Below are 23580 nucleotides of genomic sequence, written 5' to 3'. Positions count from 1 at the left end.
ACAGCGGACCTACCACACTTTCCTGGGGCACTCCAGATGATACCCTCACCTCCGATGAACACTCACCAACGAGGACAACGTACTGGGTTCTATTACTTGAGAAATCTTCGAGCCACTCACATACTTGGGAACCAATCCCATATGCTCGTATCTTAGTTAGGAGTCTGCAGTGGGGCACCGAGTCAACGGCTTTCCGGAAGCCAAGAAATATGGCATCCGCCTGATACCCTTCATCCATTGTTCGCAAGATATTAGGTGAAAAAAAGGCGAGTTGCGTTTCGCAGGAGCGAAGCTTTCTAAAGCCGTGCAGCAACTTCTCTGTCTCAAGGAAATTCATTATATTCGAACTGAGACTATGTTCGAGAATCCTGCAACAAACCGATGTTGAGGATATCGGTCTGCAATTTTGAGCATCCGTCCTTCTACCCTTCTTATATACAGGCGTCACCTGCGCTTTTTTCCAGTCGCTCGGGACTTTACGTTGGGCAAGAGATTCGCGATAAATGCAAGCTAAGTAGGACCCAATGCAGTAGAGTACTCTCTGTAAAACCGAATTGTAATCCCATCCGGAACTGGCGATTTATTTATTTTCAACCCATTCAGCTGCTTCACAACCCCAGGGATGTCTATCACTATGTCTTCCATACGGGAATCTGTACGAGACTCAAACGGCGGTATGTTTGTACGATCCTCATGCGTGAAAGATTTCTCAAATGCTAAATTTAAAATTTCAGCTTTCGTTTTGCTGTCTTCCCTTGGTAGGCCAGACTGATCAGTGAGTAAGTGGATGGAAGCCTTTCCTGGCAAATAGTCATGCACCATTTCACCTGATCCACCGACAAAACTTTTGGCAACAGTTTGGCACACACTTTTAGCATCATCAAATTCTCCATCACAATCCTCCACACCGTACTCTGACTGAGCCCCAGTTCATCGGCAATTAATCTAGCACTAAAATGACGGTCATAATTTAAAAGTTCCCGCACTGTCTCCACATTTTGATCCGTTCGCCATCCCAGAGCGGTCATCGTCTTCAACATTCCCATGGCCATCTTTGAAACTGGTTTGATGAGGCCCGCCACGAATTCCTCTCCTATGAAAACATCTTCGTCTCGGAGTAGCCCTAGCAACCTTCGTCTTCGATTATTTGCTGGCTGTATTCCAATCTCTGTTTTCCTCTACACTTTTTGCCCTTTATAGCTCCCTCTTGTACCATGGAAGTCATTCCCTGATGCCTTAACATATGTCCAATCGTCCTGTCCCTTCTCCAGGTCAGTGTTTTCCAGATATCCCTTTTCTCTCCGATTCTGCCCAGTACCTCCTCGTTCCTTACCCTTGCAGTTCACCTAATTTTCGACATTCGACTAAAATGCGCCGATTCTCTTCTCTTCCGATTTTCCACACTCCATGTTTCACTACCATATAACGCTGTGCTCCAGTCGTACATCCTCAGAAAAGTCTTCCTCAGATTAAGGCCTACGTTTCATACAAGTAGACTTCTCTTGGACAGGATTGCTCTTTTTGCCATAGCTAGTCTGCTTTTGATGTCATCCTTGCTTCGTCCGTCACTCGTAATTTTACTGCCTAGGTAGCAGAATACATTATATTTATCTAGTTCGTGACCATCAGCCCCGATTTAAGTTTCTCGCTGGCCTTTGTGGCCGAGCGGTTCTCGGTGCTTCAGTCCGGAACCGCGCTGCTGCTACGGTCGCAGGTTCGAATCTTGCCTCGGGCATGGATGTGTGTGATGTCCTTAGGTTACTTAGGTTTAAGTAGTTCTAAGTCTAGGGGACTGATGACCTCAGATGGTAAGTCCCATAGTGCTCAGACCCACTAAGTTTCTCGCTGTTCTCATTTCTTCTACTTCTCATTGCTTTCGTCTTTCTTCGATTCGCTCTAAGTCCATATTCCGCATGGGCTCATTCCATTCAGCATATCACGTAATTCTTCATCACTTTGATTGAGGATAGCAATGTCTTCAGAGAATCGTCCCATTGATATCCTTTCACCTTGAATTTTGATTCCACTCCTGAAACTTTCTTTGATTTTCATCGTTGCTTCTTCGATGTACAGATTGAACGTATTGGCGAAAGACCAAATTCCTGTCTTACACACTTTTTAATTTGAGCACTTCGTTCTTGGTCGTCGATTGGTATTATTCCATCTTCGCTATTTTACATATTGTAGATTACCCGCCTCTCCCTATGGGTCCGCAGCTCGTCGTCGTGCGGTAGCGTTCTCGCTTCCCGCGCCCGGGTTCCCGGGTTCGATTCCCGGCGGGGTCAGGGATTTTCTCTACCTCGTGATGACTGGGTGTTGTGTGGTGTCCTTAAGGTTAGTTAGGTTTACGTAGTTCTAAGTTCTAGGGGACTGATGACGATAGATGTTAAGTCCCATAGTGCTCAGAGCCATCTCCCTATGGCTTACGCCTATTTTTCTCAGAATTTCGAACATCTTGCGCCATTTTACATTGTCAAAAGTTTTTTACACGTCGACAAATCCTATGAATGTGTTTTGATATTTCTTTAGTCTTGCTTCCTTTATCAATCGCAACGTCAGAATCGCCATTCTGGTGCATCTACCTTTCCTAAAGGTCATCTACCATATCCTTATTTTTATTTTCCATTCTTCTGTATATTATTTTTGTCAGCAACTTGGACGCATGGGCTGTTACGCTGATTGTGCTGTAATTCGCCCACTTGTCAGCTCTCGCAGTCTTCGGAATTGTGTGGATGATATTTTTGCGAATGTCAGATGGTATGTCTCCAGACTTATACATTCTAAACACCAACGTGAATAGTTGTTTTGATGCCACTTCACCCAATGATTTTAGAAATTCTGATGGAATGTTATCAGTCTATCAGTCCCTTCTGCCTTATTTGATCTTAAGTCCTCCAAAGTTCTCTTAAACTCTTATTCTAATACTGGATCTCCTATCTGTTCTACATCGACTCCTGTTTCTTTTTCTAGCACATCAGACAAATCTTCTCCCTCACAGATGCCTTCAATGTACTCTCTCCACCTATCTGCTCTCTCCTCTCTATTTAACAGTGGAATTCTCGTTGCACCCTTAATGTAACCACCCTTGCCTTTGGTGTCACGGAAGGTTGTTCTGGCTTTCATGTATGCTGCGTCTATCCTTCCGACAATCATTTCTTTTTCGATTTCTTCAGATATTTCATGCAGCCATTCCGTCTTAGCTTTCCTTTACTTCCTGTTTATTTCATTCCTCAGCGACTTGTGTTGTGTCTAGACAAGACAGCCTAGACACAATGAGAGGAAGCCGAAAGGCACGCGCTAAGCTACAGCAGGATGGCGTGAGGTCTGAAACAAGATACGTAATGAATGCTATAAAGAAAAGTACGTAGCTTCTGGAATACTTAACTTTAATCCATCCTTTTGGTACATCTGGAGATTGTGGCGATACAAGTGAGACTCTTTAGATACATGCAATGTTACTAATGGCGCCTTGCTAGGTCGTAGCCATTGACTTAGCTGAAGGCTATTCTATTGGCTCGGCTAATGAGCAATGCTTCGTCCATGTAGTCGCTAGCAAAGTCGGCTGTACAACTGGGGCGAGTGCTAGTCAGTCTCTCGAGACCTGCCTTGTGGTGGCGCTCGGTCTGCGATCACACAGTGGCGACACGCGGGTCCGACATGTACTAATGGACCGCGGCCGATTTAAAGCTACCACCTAGCAAGTGTGGTGTCTGGCGGTGACACCACAACTTGCATTTCTGTATTCCTAAATTTCCCTGAACGTTTTTGTACTTCCTTCTTTCATCGATCAACTGTACTATTTCTTCTTTTACCCATGGTTTCTTCGCAGTTGCCTGATTTGTACCAATGTTTTTCTTTCCATCTGTGTGATTGCCATCTCCAGAGATGTCCATTCCTCTTCAGCTGTACTGAACTACTCCTTATTACTGTGTCTATAGCCTTAGAGAAGTTCAAGTGTGTCTCGTCATCGCTTAGTACTTCTATATCTCACTTCTTTGCGTGTTGATTGTTCCTGACTAATCTCTTAAACTTCAGCCGACTCTTAATCAGTTGTGATCTGAGTCTATATCTGGTCCTGGGTACCCCTTAGAATCCAGTATCTGATTTCGGAATATCTGTCTGACCATGATATAAGCTAACTGAAATCTTCCCGTGTCACCTAGCCTTTTCCAAGTATACTTCATCCTCTTATGATTATTGAACAGAGTATTCGCTGTTACCATCTGAAATTTATTACAGAACTCAGTTAGTCTTTCTCATTCCTTGTCACAAGCCCATATTTTCCTGTAAACTTTTCTTCTTCCCCTACAACTGCATTCCAGTCCACCATGACTATTAGATCTCAATCTCCATTTTCGTACTGTATTATCCTTTTAATATCCTCATATACTTTCTCTATCCCTTCATTTTCATCTTACCTGAAGTATCGTTGTCGGTGTTGGTTTCCTGCCGATTCTGATGAGATGAACCCTACCACTGTTCACCTTAAAACACCCTCTGCCCTACCTTCCTATCCATAACGAATCCTACTTCCGTTATACTATTTTCCGCTGTAGTGATGTTACCATATACTTATCTGAGCTGAAATCCTTGTCTTCTTTCCATTTCACTTCACTGACTTCTACTGTGTCTATATTCAGTCTTTGCACTTCGCGTTTCAGATTTTATAGCTTCTCTACCACATTCAAGCTTCTGACATTCCACGCCCCGACTTGTAAAACGTTATCATTTCCTTATTCAATCTTTTTCTCATAGTCACCTCCTCCTTGGCAGTTCCCACCGAAAGGGGGACTACTCCGGAATCTGTTGCCAATGGAGAGATCATCATGACACTTTTCCATTTACTGGCCATATGTCCTGTGGATACACGTTAGGTGTCTTTAAAGAGGAAAGCCTTAAGGTAAACGGATCCTGGCTTCCCGTACTGCAGCGAACGACCGTCGCAGGTAGCAAGAGGAGAACCACAACGGAAATGACCGCGGAGAAGCCCTCGGACGTTGGCGCGCCAGGTACATATAGTCTGCGGCCGCGAGCTCGGCTCCAGTTCACTACCGGCAGTGGAGGGTGAAGCTTTGACAATGCCAGCCACTCGTGCTGGCGAAACGTCAGAAAAATCATTAGATGAACGTCGACCGAAGAACCCAAGACAGAAGTCAATAGGCAGTTTGTCAACAAATGGCCACGAAAGCCTTAACAATTTTGTAAGACGCTACACCTTTCCTTTTTTTAAACAGCGGGTGGATCCGGCAAGTTTTATGTTTTTGCCAAACTAGTATGGACCTGCATTATTGCAGCAAGCCTGTTATCAGTACGTTGATGAGAGTAATATGCAGGGTGAGCCATTTAAAACTGTTTGTACGAACACTTGGCAAAATACACATCCCTCGAAGAGGGACATTCATTAACGTAACGCTCGATCTTTTTTGCCCCACCCCAGGTGCCCGGAGGGTGACTGACATTGAAATATAAAATAGGAAAAATATTTTTTATTGCAGATTTGGATTTTACGTGACAAAATATGTGACTTTTGAATGAAACATTTATTTCGTTTCATGATAGATGGCGCTGTAATCGGCACACAAGATTCTGGGCCGACAGTTGTTGTGAAACGGTAATATCTCACAATAATACATATCCAATTAGTAAAATCAAAGTACATTATTTGTTATTTGGGAAGATGCTGTCACGTGACACCGTCTATCCTCCCGCAAAGCATTCTTAAACTACTAGATTTAGCGTTACCCAGGAACAACGCCGTGGGTGTAGTGTTCCCTCTGGGGTGATAGATTTTGGTGAATCCCCTTGCCTCTCACTATCTCGGGGTGCTTGATTACTGTGAATCCCCTTGCCTCTCACTATCTCGGGGTGCTTGATTACTGTGAATCCCCTTGCCTCTCACTATCTCGGGGTGCTTGATTACTGTGAGTCCCCTTGCCTCTCACTATCTCGGGGTGCTTGATTACTGTGTCCCCTTGCCTCTCACTATCTCGGGGTGCTCGATTACTGTGAGTCCCCTTGCCTCTCACTATCTCGGGTTGCTTGATTACTGTGTCCCCTTGCCTCTCACTATCTCGGGGTGCTCGATTACTGTGAGTCCCCTTGCCTCTCACTATCTCGGGGTGCTTGATTACTGTGTCCCCTTGCCACTCACTATCTCGGGGTGCTCGATTACTGTGAGTCCCCTTGCCTCTCACTATCTCGGGGTGCTCGATTACTGTGAGTCCCCTTGCCTCTCACTATCTCGGGGTGCTCGATTACTGTGAGTCCCCTTGCCTCTCACTATCTCGGGGTGCTCGATTACTGTGAGTCCCATTGCCTCTCACTATCTCGGGGTGCTCGATTACTGTGAGTCCCCTTGCCTCTCACTATCTCTGGGTGCTCGATTACTGTTAATCCCCTTGCCTCTCACTATCTCGGGGTGCTTGATTACTGTGTCCCCTTGCCTCTCACTATCTCGGGGTGCTCGATTACTGTGAGTCCCCTTGCCTCTCACTATCTTGAGGTGCTTGATTACTGTGTCCCCTTGCCTCTCACTATCTCAGGGTGCTTGATTACTGTGACCCCTTGCCTCTCACTATCTCGGGGTGCTTGATTACTGTGTCCCCTTGCCTCTCACTATCTCAGGGTGCTCGATTACTGTGAGTCCCCTTGCCTCTCACTATCTCAGGGTGCTTGATTACTGTGTCCCCTTGCCTCTCACTATGTCGGGGTGCTCGATTACTGTGAGGCCCCTTGCCTCTCACTATCTCGGGGTGCTTGATTACTGTGAGTCCCCTTGCCTCTCACTATCTCGGGGTGCTTCATTACTGTGAGTCCCCTTGCCTCTCACTATCTCGGGGTGCTTGATTACTGTGAGTCCCCTTGCCTCTCACTATCTCGGTGTGCTCGATTACTGTGAGCCCCATTGTCCCCACTATTTCGAGGTGCTTGATTACGTGAGTCCCCTTGCCTTTTGCAAGTGTTTCAGTGCAGCGAATGTCCGAAACGTTGTCTTTTGTTTCTAATGCTCATTGCTACTCGGTATCTGAACGACAATCCGACATGTATTAGTGTCTCTGCGCTAATATTTGCACATTCATAGCGAATTCTCTGCCACATATCTTCGGTGGTTGTTGGTACATCCATGTAAACGCTCCCTTTTTAGTCATAACCACAGGAAAAAGTCGGTAGACGTGAAATCGGGTACACGCTTGAGGGCTTCCTGTTCCAATCCATCTACCCGAATAGTTCCGATTCAAAACTTCTCTAGCTAGTCGCGAATAATGCACTGGGTATCCCCTGTGTTGAAACCACACATCCGGTCTTGTTTGAAGTGCAACATCGACCATTAGTGTGGGTAAAACATTATCCACAATGTCGCGGTCCATCTGACCAGCCGGTTTACCTTCTATGAAGTATGGGCCAATTACCTGCGTACCTAAAATACCGCACCAAACGTTGACACTCCATGGGCGTTGATGTTCAACTTGTCTTAACCAATTGGGATTCTCCACTGACCAATAACCCATATTATGTTGATTCACTTCACCACGATTCGTAAAATTTGATTCATCAGAGAGAAGTATCTGTGAAATGAAATTACATTTGACTGTCAGTTGTTCCTGTATCCAGCTGCAGAAATCCAGGCGATTGTGAAAATCGTCACCATGCAGTTCTTGATGCAGTGATAAATGAAATGGATGCCATCTGTGTGAATGCAATATACGTGGAACACTTCTCTGCGAAATTCCTGAACCTCGCGCAATTTACCGAGAACTAATGTGAGGATTTGCAGCAGCTGCAGCTAAGAAATTGACTGTGTTATTTTCGTTTGCCACAGGACGTTGCCGGACTCTTTCTCTAGTTTTAACACTTTCCGTCTCAGTAAACAGGTGGACAATACTGCGAAACGTCGTTGCAGGCGGAAAAGTCCTATCGGGGAACAGAGTAGCATACCTTTGACGAGCTTCGTCAACATTTCTATGAGCCTCAAATTACGCGGTAATGATATCGATCCTCTCTGCAGTCGCTAACATCGTGGAACAATTGCAACGAGATGTGTACAGTCCCAATAATTGAATTAACATTCACCGCCTGACCGCTGACTGAGCGCATGATCACAGTCTGTGCTTCATTCGATTGTGGGAGGTGTCGCATAATAGCATTATCAAAAGTATCAAAAAAATACTTTGACTGTCCTAATCGCATGTGTATTTATTTGAGATAGTACCGTTTTGCAACAATTGTCATTAGATTTCCATGTTTACCGATTACACCAGAAAGTAAGGATAAGGATTGGAAATGAAATGTCAGAAGGAAGCAGCATTGGACGAGATGTTAAACACGGTTGTTGCCTTTCCCCACTGTTTAACGTATACCTTGAAGAGATTATTTCGAAAAGTTTAGATGGGAAAAGAGGAATATGTACTGGTGGAAAGAGAATAGAATGTATAAGATTTGCTGATGACATGGTATTAGTGGCAGAAAGTGAGCGGGCAGTGAATAACATGCTCAAAGATCTGAATGAAGCTTGTGTGGAATATGGGATGCAAATAAACACAGCAAAAACAAAGAATATGGTCATCAGTACAAGACGCAGACTGTCCAATATTAAAATAGGACGATCTACCATTAGCCAAGTAAGGGAATTTAAATATCTCGGAAGCACAATAACTGAAGAGATGTCACCAGGAGGTGAAAACTCGAATTTCAATAGCGAAGGAGGCATTCAACAGAAAGGGGAGACTCTTATGTAGCAAATTAGATAAAGGACTAAGGAAAATGCTTGGAAAATGTTTTGTCTGGAGTGTGGCACTATGGGGCAGAAACATGGACACTGAGACGAGAGGATGAAAAAGGGTTAGAAGCATTTGAGATGTGGATGTGGAGGAGAATGGAGAGAATAAGCTGGATAGAAAGAGTGAGTAATGAAAGAGTATTGGAAAGGGTTGGTGAGAGAAGATGTCTGCTGAAGGTAGTAAGAGAAAGGAAAAAGAACTGGTTGGGACATTCACTGGGAAGGGAGTGCTTGCTAGCAGATGCTTTGGAAGGATTGGTTTGTGGGAGAAGACTGAGAGGAAGAAGGAGATACAAGATGACAGACGACATAAAGGGAAGAGGAAATTATGCGGACCTGAAGAGGGTGGCAGAAGATCGGACAGCCTGGAGAACTAGCATGTGAAAACCTGCCTTTAGGCAGAACACTGATGACGATGATGACCGATTACATCGCCGCCTATCATGAAATGAAAAAAAATGTTTCATACAAAAGGTACGTATTTTTCCACGGAGAATCCAAATCTGCAATAAAAAATAGAGGTTCCTATTTGAGATTTCAAAGTTATCCCTCCCCCCCCCCTACCATCCGCAGGGATGGTGCAAGGGGGTCGAGCGTTAATGGATGTCCCTCTTTGAGGTACACAACGTTTATTATCACTTAGTTTTTAATCCGATGTGTATTTCACCAAATATTCCGACGGACAGTTTTAAATGCATCATCCTGTTTAGGTAGATTTGAGAACCTGAAGATGACAGCTATTTACGCCCCAACAACGTGTGTAAATTATATAATCTGGATTAGTTCCCCATTCAGATCACCAGGAAGCGACCACCAAGGGTGAAGTGATCGTCAGTGAAAGACTGGATAAGAAACGAATGAGAAACATTCTACGAATCGCAGTGTGGAATGTCACAAGTCTGAATGGTGTCGGGAACCTAGAATATCTGAAAAGGTAAATTCAAATGGTCACTCTAGATGCAACTGGTGTCAGTGAAGTGTAATGGAAAGAAGATAATGATTTATGGTTAAACGAATGTAGGGTAATATCAACAGCCTTAGAAAATAGTGTGGCAGGAGTAGAATCCATCATGAATAGGAAGGTGTGGCAGAGACTGTGCTCTGAATGGATAAACGATAGGATAAACAGTAAACCAATGCCTAAAACAAGGATGTACATACCAACGTCAGAAGCAGAAGATGAAGAAGTAGAGGAAATTCTTCCAGAATTCTTCTTCTTCTTCTCGAACAGTCTGCTTTGTGCCCGAGGATGACGTCCTCGTCAAGCCACTACAGTACCCCCGCTTCTTCAACAAGTTGGCAACAAGTCTGACTTCATACGGGACGATGGCCCATTTCCTGACCCTTGCCTGACACCGCACATTACGCGTTGTCTTAAATATACAGCCCAGTCACATTGATGTGACCACAAGCTGTGTTCCACCACTAACCACTTGTAACACCTCCGTTTTTTATCCCGACCTGATCTGATCGAATAGCAGCCCAATATTTATTATTAACATGAACGTGAACCTAATGGGGCTCGTAATCGGAATTGAATGCTACGGAAGTTGTTACTTTCCAGTTCGTCCTGTTCAATACTATAGTACTGAATGTCTGGTACTAAGGAACACCAACACAGTTCATTTTCCATTATCGTCACACGCTAATCCATCACTGCATCCAACACTGTAATCCAAGGTTAGGCCGGCGCGGTAGACGCGAAACCAAATATCGGCACTAGTAACGTCACAGATCACTTTCATAATGATACTTCTTCACTTTCCCGGTATTAAGCTATTACTTAGGGGTCTAACCACGGCGATGGCGACACCCTTCTCCGTTAAGGACCCTATATTTCAACAATGGCCTTCACACACACACACCACTCTGGCGCAACTCAACACTCGATCTCGCAACACGGCACAATCGATTGTTCGCCCTATCGACCTGTGCCGAGTGCAAAGTTATAGTAAGGGCCTACGGACCTCTTACACACTCTCAAACGGAAGGCAAGTAGAAGCAGTAGCAATGAAGGAAAACGAGTAGGCGTTGTCGTAATGCGGAAACGGAACGATTTAACTAACGTCCGAAAGTGCATGATCAGTCCCTTTCGGAGTGGAGTGGAACATTCGCGAAACGGCTAAACCTGTAAACCGTTCGTGTGCCGCTGTGGTTAAAGTATACTGTGGATGGTAAAGAGGTGGTATCCAAAACGACACCACGGGCCATAAATGACGTCTGCGGAAACCTATACGGGCGAACTGACGTGTAACTTTTGGGCAACCGACGGCGCAGATCAACGCTGCGGCCATCAATAGTATCTCTTCAGCGAAATCTGCTACATATGAGCTTCTGCAGCAGGGGCCTTCTTCATTTACTCACGCTTATCGCTATTCCTCAGCGCCAAAAGCTGGAAATCGTATGCCGATACTGCAACTAGACGTCCACTGACCGACGACATGTCGTCTTTTGAGATGAATCACGTTTTACGCTCCGTCGGCTTGAAACGTCTGAAAACAAACACCCAACAACAATCTACAGAAGGGTCCAGTCTAGAGAGGGAAAATTATGGTGGGGGGAATGTTGTCAGCGCATTCTTTGAATGATCTCGCCATCCTGGAAGGCACAACGGATCAACACAAGTATGCATCTATCCTTGGGGATCGTGTCCACAACTACAAACAGCTTGTTTTCCCTCTCTGCGTTGGCATCTACCAGCAGGACAATGCAACATGCTCACAGTGTACATGCGTGGTTGGAAGAGCACCACGGTGAGATTTCAGTACTGCCCTGGCCACCAAATTCCCCGGATTTAAGCCCAATCGAGAATCTGCGAGACTACGTCGATCGGGCTGTTTGCACCGTGGATGCTCAAACGTGGAACACAGCGCAGCTCGCGACAGCACTGGAGTTCAAAAATGGTTCAAATGGCTTCGAGCACTATGGGACTTAACTGATGAGGTCCTCAGTCCCCTAGAACTTAGGAGTACTTAAACCTAACTAACCAAAGGACATCACACACATCCATGCCCGTGGCAGGATTCGAACCTGCGATCGTAGTGGTCGCGCGGTTCCAGAGTGTAGTGCCTAGAACCACTCGGTCACTCCGCCCGGTAGCACTGGAGTCGGCATGACTCCAGTTCCCCATCCGTACCTTTCAGAGCCTTATTCACTCTCCTCATGCGCATCTCACATCGGTTCGCGCTGCAAAAGGTGATTGTTCGTGCTTCTGACAGTCGGTCATATTACTGTGACTCAACAGTGTACTACTCTTAACTGTGCTTTTCTCCTATCCTCGCAAACTTCTTACATTCATAAGATTCGACAGTCGTGACAGACAAGGGATAGAAAATGTGTTAAGACATAAAATAATAATTTCCATGTGTAAGTAGGCTGTTTAGGTTCTTATGTTGGTAACGCCACGTAGCGCTCTATATGAAAATCACTGACTGTGCTGTGTGAAGGCTGTGGTTGGTTTGCATTGTTGGAGTATATGCTATTGTAGTGTTGGGCAGTTGGCTGTTACCAGCGCGTAGCGTTGTGCAGTTGGAGGTGAGCTGCCAGCAGTGCTGGATGTGGGGTGAGAGATGGCGGAATTTTGAGAGCGGACGATCTGGACGTGTGTTCATCAGAAAGAGTAAATTTGTAATATTGGATATCATGGACTGATATATATATATATATATATATATATATATATATATATATAATGACTTTTGAACACTATTAAGGTAAATACATTGCCTGTTCTCTATCAAAATCTTTCATTTGCTAACTATGCCTATCAGTAGTTAGTGCCTTCACTAGTTTGAATCTTTTATTTAGCTGGCAGTAGTGGCGCTCGCTGTATTGCAGTAGTTCAAGTAACGAAGGTTTTGGTGAGGTAAGTGATTTGTGAAACGTATAGGTTAATGTTAGTCAGGGCCATTCTCTTGTAGGAAGTATTGAAAGTTAGATTGTGTTGCGCTAAAAATATTGGCTGTCAGTTTAGTGTTGATCAGAATAACTAAAGAGGGAAATGTCTGAGTACGTTCAGTTCTGTTACCTGTTTGAAAATCAAGTAATGTAAGAGGTTTATCAGCACAGTAATTCATTAATTTTTCTAAGAGGACTTTTCACATGGTACTACAGAAGGCTGTAGAGGGTAAAAACTGCAGAAGACAGACTGGAACACATCGTAGAGGTAATTGAAGTAATTTTGTGTAAATGGCACTATGAGCTGAAAACTCGGCATAGAAAAAGGACTCAGTGCATGCAGCATGAAAACAGTGAGGAGACTGATGATATCTTGTTCCCTCCCCCCCCCCCAAAAAAAAAGAAAGGTCAATTGTGTTCTTTAAATGCTACATTAACAGGTCTCTGCGGTACGCTTCACTGAGGCGTCATGTCTTCAATTTGTTCTTCCGTTATTACATTTGAAGGGCTTATTTCAATAGTGGTACAAGTCCATTACCTCCACTTTTCTGCCTATAATGCTTCTGCAATTAATGATCCAAACAAACAGAAAGAAAGGTTCATCTCTGGCGAGAAGCCATATGCTTCGATATCTCTGGTATCTCAACTGCAGATTTTTCAGCGCTCATTTAACTTCCGGACTCTGAATCTCACAATGAACAAAAATGGACTTGTACCACTATTGAAATAAGCCCTTCATTTATTGTGCAAGTTTTGACATGCTTCCGAAAGTCATTCAATAATTGTCTATTATGAAGTAAGAGTGTAATTGCTATAGCTGTGAAAATTGTTATTTTCAGATGCAAGCACAGTTACGTGTTCCTGTACCACAATTTTAAACGACTATCTCATCGTTATAATTGGGTAGGCTACCGCGGCCAGACTCAGTTTAAAAAAAAAGCTGTTACTGGAGAAACCAAGGTTTCGACCACTGTAGCCGTTTCTCCAGTAATACTTTCTGCGTTATGACACGGTACCATACTCATAAAACTTTTATATCATCAGATGATTGTTCAGCACAGTACATTTTTCTGCTCGTTGAGGACTATGATATTTCTGTGATCGGATCTGCAAGTGAAGTCTGATCTGTGCTTTTGTTTTCTACAGGTGCCCCAGTGATAGCGACTCTGCCGCATTTCTACCTGGCGAGTGAGACGTACCTGCAAACCGTGTCGGGCCTGCAGCCAACCAAGGAGAACCACGAGCTCTTCATGGTCTTCGAATCGGTGAGTGTGCTGCGCCTATGACAGAGCCGTGATATGCCGCGTCCAAACCCATCTTAGGGCGAATACGGACTACTCTGACGTGACGTGGAAACACGTGGGTTCACGCCATAACGCGCATGATATAAAAATCCAACACAGGGTTTTCTGCGCTTATGTTTATATTGAGCTTACGTGACGATGGATGATGCAATCTGACGCTACACGCCTTATGACGAGTGGGAAGAATATCTAAAGTTCTAGATTTTCGTCAGTCGTGGGAAGGCGTCAGAAGTGTGGCTTCAAATGGTTCAAATGGCTCTGAGCACTATGGGACTCAACTGCTGAGGTCATTAGTCCCCTAGAACTTAGAACTAGTTAAACCTAACTAACCTAAAGACATCACAAACATCCATGCCCGAGGCAGGATTCGAACCTGCGACCGTAGCGGTCTTGCGGTTCCAGACTGCAGCGCCTTTAACCGCACGGCCACTTCGGCCGGCCGTCAGAAGTGTGGTTTCTCCTCTACCGTTTGCAGTTATTATTTGAAGATGGAGGAGATGTTGATTGAATACGTTCGGTCAAATCCGGTTCTGTATGACCCTACAAACCGGGAATATCGTAACCAGTCACAAAATCAGGTCAAGCAGCAAAGAGTTTGAGCAAATGGAAATTTGAAGATGAAATGGCTTTTTTGAATCCAACTCTCGTAACAAGGAAAACTCGAGGAAATGCGGAAGACAGCCCTAATAATGAAGATTATGATGGAACACGAGAAGAAACTGGCTTATGTCCGATTGATGAAACAGACTCACAAGTGGCCTCGTCAGAAAGTTCCCAATCCAATCCACCGAGAAACGACCTACTGAAAAGTGCAGTCCATACAATGGCGGAGGTCATCGACAATCCCACTGCTACTGTATCAGATTCTCCAACAAATTTTACTCAATCTTCAGCGAAGCCCGTAAGGCCTCATGTTGGAAAAAAACGTTTGTCGTCATCCGTACAAGAAACGGTTAAAATAACGAAAGACAACCAACGTTTGCGCTCCCGAGTACTTCTTCAAAGTGCACACGCTACATCAAGTGACAACGTGGACGATGAATGCGAACTTTTTTTCCTCAGCATGGCGAAAAATGTCAAAAAATTGCGTCCTGATGAGCAAATTAGAGTGAAGATGGAAGTGAGCAACATTGTTTTGAGGGCAGCGTTGCAAGCAGCACGTGGGAGCTCATTTCAGGGAAACCCTGGTTACCACAATACTCTTAATACAAATCCATCATCATTCTATCAATCCTCCTCAACACCATCTCCTCAACGATCTGAATACAGCTTGGACTGCTCAACGGACTCAACGTTGTCCTTCACTTGGCAAGAGAAACAGCAAGAAAACTTCTCTAATTTGTAATTACCTTTCTGGTGTATAATAAAACGCACTTTGTGAAAAGAAAATCAATAAAAATTCGAAAATGTCTCTGTGATTATTTTTTTTTCCCCTCCCAGATATATAATACTAGTATTAGCACTTACCTCAAGCAAATTGCAAGACGTATCTGTAATACCACTTAAACCGCTCTTCATCTTGTATTTGTTGAGGCACTAAATTTTGGAACTCCCCGAATTCGTCTCACCCCATATTGATAGGATGCACCCATTCTCTAAACGAGCAAATGGATGCAATACACAGAGCAGCCATTTCTTCTTCTTCCAGCATATCAAAAACACGCAGTACATTCATGGCTGCAGGTTCAAAACAAACTGTCGGAAAATACAATGCAGACGAAGTAGTTGTTTGATGCTGCTATACGTCAGGCCGATGTGAACACAGCTTCATGTCTGACGTGGTCCCACGCTGCCTGACGTGACGTGGGAACATGTCACGTCAGAGTTGTCTGGTCACTTGTACTGTAGATTCTGCAATACTGCCACAAGTCATTCACTAGTTAATGGATGTTTTATTTCTCCTCACTGATTTCAAGAGCGTCAGTCTGTTTCATGTCATGTTCTGCTGTTGCCATTGTCTTCAGTCCTAAGACTGGTTTGCTTCGGTTTTCAGACACACACACTTCTCGGGACCGGTTTGGTAGGAGGGATGGGGGATGTCGTATGTGAGAGCACTGTTTGGTATCCTCGCCCCATCCCAACCCCCAAATCCCTTCCAATATAACTATCCGTTATCTCGCTTTTTCGTCCCCTAGATGGATATGGTTTTAATAACAATAATAATTATTATCATCATCGAGTTGAGCCTCTAGGGACTGCGTGGTAACAACCAACTTCACTCTAGTGTCCAGGTCTTATTCTTGTTCCAGCTTTGACTTCCTGCCAGTATCTTCTGAGCCCACCAAGGGCTCTTCTGTTATGCTCTTCAGATAATGCTCCTCTCCGTCTTTTGGACGTTGACGCCATTTTAAAACCTTGGTAGTTGTTCACCAATCTTCTAAATTTCTTCCTGTCAGGAATTTCTCTCTCTGAGATACTAATCAGCCTAAGATCTTTTTCATATTTTGCGAACCATCTTGGCCTTGTTTCCTTAGATCGGATGAAACTCCATATTCTTTTTGTTAGTCGATCACCGTCCATCCTGATGAGATTACCGTAAAATAACAATCATCTCTTCTTAATGGATGCTGTGATAGGTTCTGACTTGCTGCACGAGTCCTCATTTGCTCTCATTCGCCATTGTCCATTCACCCATCTATTGCCTAGGATTTTCCTTAATATCCTACGCTCTCGCTTTTCCAGCCGCTCAACTTGACCTTGTCTATTCACGGTCAATGTTTCGGACGTATATAGGCCCGCAGGTTTTACGACTGTATTATAATGTCGGAACTTGGCCCTTATAGACTTTTTGTTATAGGTACTCTTTGTCAGTTGGTATGCTTGGTCTAACTTCCTTATCCTGACATTAATTGCTTCTTCTTCTAATCCATTCTCCTGGATGACTTCACCGAGATAACTGGAATTCTTAACTCGTCCGATTTTTCCCAGATTGGTGATCATCCATTCAGGTCCATCACATATGTTCGTCATAGAGACCTGGGGTCCAACTTTTTCAGCAAGCCACAGGACGTCGTGTTACGACTCAAACTGTGCGCAGTAGGCTGCATGATGCGCAACTTCACTCCCGACGTCCACGGCGAAGTTCATCTTTACAACCACAACACCATGCGGAGCGGTTCAGATGGGCCCAACAACATGCCGAATGGACTGCTCAGGATGGCCGTCACGTTCTCGTCACCTATGAGTGTCCCATATGCCTTCAGCCAGACAATCGTCGGAGACGTGCCTGGAGGCAAACCGGTCAGGGTGAACGCTTTAGACACACTGTCCAGTGAGTTCCCTGCTGTTTTGGGCTCGCATTGTGTGGGGTCGACGTACGCCACTGGTGCTTACGGAAGGCGCCGTAACGGCTGTACGATACGTGAATGCCATCCTCCGACCGATAGTGCAACCATATCGGCAGCATATTGGCGAGGCATTCGTCTTCGTGGATGACAGTTCACGCCCCCTTCGTGCACATATTGTGAATTACTTCCTTCAGGATAACGACATCGCTAGACTAGAGTGGTCAGCGTGTTCTCCAGACATGAACCCTATCGAACATGCCTGCGATAGATTGAAAAGGGCTGTTTATGGACGACGTGACCCACCAACCACTCTCAGGGATCTACACCGAATCGGCGTTGAGTAGTAAGACAACCTGGACCAACAGCGCCTTGATGAACTTCTGGATAGTAGGCCACGACGAATACAGGCATGCAACACTGCAAAAGACGTGCTACTGGGTATTAGAGGTAACGGTGTCTACAGCAATCTGGACAACCACCTCTGAAGGTCTCGCTGTATGGTGGTACAACATCCAATGTGTGGTTTTCAGGAGCAATGAAAAAGGCAGAAATGATGTTTATGTTGATCTATGTTCCAATTTTCTGTACAGGTTCCGGAACTCTCGGAACCGAGGTGAAGAAAAACTGTTTTTGATGTGTGTATAAACAGCTTCAAACTTGTGATTGTTTTACGTATGAGTAAATGTGTTAAATATGTGACGTTAATTGTGTAAAACCCATATGATTGAAGTCACAAAAGTCTAATTTGTTTGGTTTTATTATTTTGTTCGCATTGTTCACGCACAGATCAATGAAAAACTCAAAGCCAAAATCTCATGCTTGAACACTCAAAATGCAGTAAGCTATAACCTTTTATCCTGTCGTTATTTTGTGGGGAAAGGAGCGGGTTGTCAGCGAAGGAAGTTTCAAAAATTGTTGAAACTATTAGCACAGTTTGTTGGATGTCGCTAAGTGATGTCATTCCGAAATACTGAAGGACTATAGTGCGTGTTATTCGCGAGCCATGAACTTTGCTGTCTCAAAACAAAAAAACAGTTTCAAAGTCTAGTACGTGATTTATTGCCTGAAACCTCCAAGGAAACGTTATACTTCTAAATGAGTAGATTATGGCAACATTTAAAATATTTCAACCCGATCAATGATTGGCGGTTGACGGCGTAAGAGGGACAGCCTGTAACTGAGTCTGGTTGATGGTTTTAGCCGTTTAGTATTAGGGACATAAAACCTTTTTATTTGATAATCATTTGTTCACATTGACGCTGAGAATATCGCTTTAGCATAACATTCAAAAGTGGTGATTGAAAGAATGCGTTCGTCCAGAAATTTGAGAAGGGGTACATGTGTCATACAACTGGGTTAAGGACTACCATAGCAACAAACTCTCAAAACTTTCATATCATAAATCGTAAATCATAGGTTGCAGTCACCAACATCAGTACGTCACATAGCATTACGATGGACTGTATAGGCATGGGTATTCAAATACAGAGATAAGTAAACAGGCAGAATACGGCAGTGCAGTCGGCAACGCCTATATAAGACAACAATTGTCTGGCGCAGTTGTTACATCGGTTACTGTTGCGACAATGGCAGATTATCAAGGTTTAAGTGAGTTTCAACGTGGTGTTATAGCCGGCGCACGAGCTACGGGACATGCCACCGAGGTAGCGATGAAGTGGAGACTTTCCGTACGACCATTTCACGAGTGTACCGTGAATATCAGGAATCCGGTAAAACATCAAATCTCCGACATCGCTGCTGCCGGAAAAGGATCCTGCAAGAACGGGACCAACTACGACTAATGAGAGACGTTCAGCGTGACAGAAGTGCAACCCTTCCGCAAATTGCTGCATATTTCAATGCTGAGTCATCAACAAGTGTCAGCGTGCGAACCATTTAACGAAACATCATCGATATGGACTTTAGGACACGAAGGCCACTCGTGTACCCTTGATGACTGCACGACACAAAGCTTTACGCCTCGCCTGTACCCGTCAACACCGACATCGGACTGTTGATGACTAGAAACATGTTGCCCGGTCTAACGAGTCTCTTTTCAAATTGCATCGAGCGGATGGACGTGTACGGGTATGGAGACAACCTCATGAATCCATGGACCCTGTATGTCAGCAGGGGCCGTACAAGCTGGTGGAGCCTCTGTAATGGTGTGGGCCATATGCTGTTGTAGTGAAATGGGACCCCTGATACGTGTAGCTACGACAGGTGACACGTATGTAAGCGTCATGTCTGACCACCTGCATCTATTAATGTCCATTGTGCATTCACTGATTTCTGTGCGATGCATTGTCAGCGACATTGGAGCACGTTAACCAATTGGAAAGATAACCCCCGTGGTTTGTGGACAACGGGATACCACCCCCATTTTATATGATTGTGCTGCAGTATCACAAGACAATGTTTCAGCAGCGACGGATGGTCGAGGAGTTCTGAGGTGTATTTGGAGTGAGTGCTTCGTTGCGAAATAATTCTCAGGATGTGTGGTAACCACAAGTATCACTGCTTATAGCTCGTTTCTACGTAGCAGACAGACTGGAACAACAGGACAGATTGGTGCATAACTCAACACCTATTGATTTTAGGGCTTCCCATTACAGGAATTTTTCTTACAGTTTTGACCACTTTACCACATGTAGTAACGTGTGACCCTTTCTTAAACTCCCTGTGTATTCAAGAGACATGTTTATAACGAGTATCCAAACTCACTGCTCTTTTGTATTGATTAGGGGTAAATTACAGGGAGCGCAAGGCTATTTACAAATTGCACAGAAACCAGATTGCAGTTATAAGAGTCGAGGGGCATGAAAGGGAAGCAGGGGTTGGGAAGGGAGTGAGACAGGGTTGTAGCCTCTCCCCGATGTTATTCAATCTGTATATTGAGCAAGCAGTAAAGGAAACAAAAGAAAAATTCGGAGTAGGTATTTAAAATCCATGGAGAAGAAATAAAAACTTTGAGGTTCGCCGATGACATTGTAATTCTGTCAGAGACAGCAAAGGACTTGCGAAGAACAGCTGAACGGAATGGACAGTGTCTTGAAAGTAGGATATAAGATGAATATCAACAAAAGCAAAACGAGGATAGTGGAATGTAGATGAATTAAATCGCGTGATGCTGAGGGAATTAGATTAGGAAATGAGACACTTAAAGTAGTAAAGGAGTTTTGCTATTTGGGGAGTAAAATAACTGATGATGATCGAAGTAGAGAGGATATAAAATGTAGACTGGAAGTGGCAAGGAAAGCGTTTCTGAAAAACAGAAATTTGTTACCATCCAGTATAGATTTAAGTGTCAGGAATTCGTTCCTGAAAGTATTTGTATGGAGTGTAGCCATGTATGGAAGTGAAACATGGACGGTAAATAGTTTGGACAAGAAGAGAATAGAAGCTTTCGAAATGTGGTGCTACAGAAGAATGCTGAAGATTAGATGGGTAGATCACATAATTAATGAGGAGGTATTGAATACAATTTGGGAGAAGAGGAGTTTGTGGCACAACTTGACAAGAAGAAGGGACCGGTTGGTAGGACATGTTCTAAGGCATCAAGGAATCACAAATTTAGCACTGGAGGGCAGCGTGGAGGTTAAAAATCGTAGAGGGAGAGCAAGAGATGAATACACTAAGCAGATTCAGAAGGATGTAGGTTGCATTAAGTACTGGGAGATGAAGAAGCTTGCACAGGATAGAGTAGCATGGAGAGCTTCATCAAACCAGTGTCAGGACTGAAGACCACGACAACAACAACATTTCTTTCAGTTTCACTACAGATCTACTTTGGCTAAATTGTCAATATCGAATGAATTATATATTATCTAGATGGATTGATATGGCTACAAGATCGTTGGCAACTGCCTTTGACTGTCGTTCTATATTTGCGGAATTAAGGTGGGAGTTAATTTGTTGTGACTGTAATTTGACGCGTGAAATTAATTACTACCCTAATTCAACAAATATACGGCAGTCAAAAGATGGCGCCTGGTGACGTTGCGGGCATGTGACGCGATAACAAAAGTATGGAAGCGGAGGATACACGGACGGGGGATCATCCTAGCGAAGATATGGGCAGCAAATGGGGAAATCTATTAGGTAAGCGACTTTGACAAAGAGAATATTATTGTTACCGAAAGCCTGTGAACGAGTATCTCGAACACGGCGAAGCTGGTCGAATGTTCACGTGCTACTGCCGGCCACGGTGGTCTAGCGGTTCTAGGCGCTCAGTCCGGAACCGCGCGACTGCTACGGTCGCAGGTTCGAACCCTGCCTCGGGCATGGATGTGTGTGATGTCCTTAGGTTAGTTAGGTTTAAGTAGTTCTAAGTTCTAGGGGACTGATGACCACAGATGTTAAGTCCCATAGTGCTCAGATCCATTTGAACCATTTTTTCACGTGCTACTGTCGTGAGCATCTACGGAGAGAGGTAGGACTGTGAAACTACCACTAGGAGCTAAGTGGTTGGACGTGCACGAATTTTCGCAGAACATCGGGTTCTGAGGCGTCTTTTCTCTGTAAAGAAGAACAGATGGTGATCTATGGTACCCATGCCGAAAGACCACAATGCTGGTGGACGCACAAGTCTTTCGCAGCATACCGTTCATCTTACATCTACATCATTACTCTGCAATTCATATTTAAGTACTTAGCAGAGGGTTCATCGAACCACAATCATACTATCTCTGTACCATTTTCCCGGGTTCGATTCCCGGCGGGGTCAGGGATTTTCTCTGCCTCGTGATGGCTGGGTGTTGTGTGCTGTCCTTAGGTTAGTTAGGTTTAAGTAGTTCTAAGTTCTAGGGGACTGATGACCATAGATGTTAAGTCCCATAATGCTCAGAGCCTGTACCATTCCACTCCCGAACAGCGCGCGGGAAAAACGAACACCTAAGCCTTTCTGTTCGAGCTCTGATTTCTCTTATTTTATTTTGATCATCATTCCTACCTATGTAGTTTGGGCTCAACAAAATATTTTCGCATTCGGAAGAGAAAGTTGGTGACTGAAATTTCGTAAATAGATCTCGCCGCGACGAAAAACGTCTTTGCTTTAATGACTTCCATCCCAACTCGCGTATCATATCTGCCACACTCTCTCCCCTATTACGTGATAATACAAAACGAGCTGCCCTTTTTTGCACCCTTTCGATGTCCTCCGTCAATCCCACCTGGTAAGGATCCCACACCGCGCAACAATATTCTAACAGAGGACGAACGAGTGTAGTGTAAGCAGTCTCTTTAGTGGACGTGTTGCATCTTCTAAGTGTCCTGCCAATGAAACGCAACCTTTGGCTCGCCTTCCCCACAATATCATGTATGTGGTCTTTCCAACTGAAGTTGTTCGTAATTTTAACACCCAGGTACTTAGTTGAATTGACAGCCTTGACAATTGTACTGTTTATCGAGTAATCGAATTCCAACGGATTTCTTTTGGAACTCATGTGGATCACCTCACACTTTTCGTTATGTAGCGTCAACTGCCACCTGCCACAACATACAGCAATCTTTTCTAAATCGCTTTGCAACTGATACTGGTCTTCGGATGACCTTACTAGACGTAAAATTACAGCATCATCTGCGAACAACCTAAGAGAACTGCTCAGATTGTCACCGAGGTCATTTATATAGATCAGGAACAGCAGAGGTCCCAGGACGCTTCCCTGGGGAACACCTGATATCACTTCAGTTTTACTCGATGATTTGCCGTCTATTACTATGAACTGCCTTCCTGACAGGAAATCACGAATCCAGTCGCACAACTGAGACGATACCTCATAGACCCGCAGCTTGATTAGAAGTCGCTTGTGAGGAACGGTGTCAAAAGCTTTCCGGAAATCTAGAAATACGGAATCAACTTGAGATCCCCTGTCGATAGCGGCCATTACTTCGTGCGAATAAAGAGATAGCTGCGTTGCACAAGATCGATGTTTTCTGAAACCATGCTGACTGCGTATCAATAGATCGTTGAACACATCGATCTCCGCAGCAGACCACTCCTACGTGCTCCCATGTTGACCCAACGACAACATCAATTATGACTACAATGAGCACGGTACCATCGGTATTCGACCGTCGATCAGTGGGAACATGTCGGCTCTTGTTGGTGAACTACATTTTTGCAACGCTATGTCGATGGTCGTCTCCACAAACGCCGTCATCAAGGTGAAGGGCGACTGGAAACATGCAGTGCGCCACGGGCTGTATTGTGCTATGGGAGACATTCTCCTGCGCTTGCATGGGACCTATGGTAGTAACCGAGACACGCTGAAGGCTCCGACCATCTGCATCCTTTCACGCTCGCTGTCTTCCCCGA

General features: G+C 44.4%; 1 protein-coding gene across 1 annotated transcript in view; it reads left to right on the top strand.

The window, feature by feature from the left end:
• LOC124717055 (sensory neuron membrane protein 1-like) overlaps positions 1 to 23580 on the top strand; it is a 201475-nt gene that overhangs the window by 153129 nt on the left and 24766 nt on the right. Inside the window, exon 7 of the mRNA XM_047243736.1 lies at positions 13820 to 13938. Coding sequence (XP_047099692.1) covers positions 13820 to 13938 — 119 coding nt within the window. The remainder of the gene's footprint in view (positions 1 to 13819; positions 13939 to 23580) is intronic.

This window comes from Schistocerca piceifrons, chromosome 9 (genome assembly GCF_021461385.2).
Source record: "Schistocerca piceifrons isolate TAMUIC-IGC-003096 chromosome 9, iqSchPice1.1, whole genome shotgun sequence".
Taxonomy (NCBI): domain Eukaryota; kingdom Metazoa; phylum Arthropoda; class Insecta; order Orthoptera; family Acrididae; genus Schistocerca; species Schistocerca piceifrons.
Note: the sequence above shows the minus strand (reverse complement) of the source record. Positions and strands in the feature narration are given on the sequence as shown.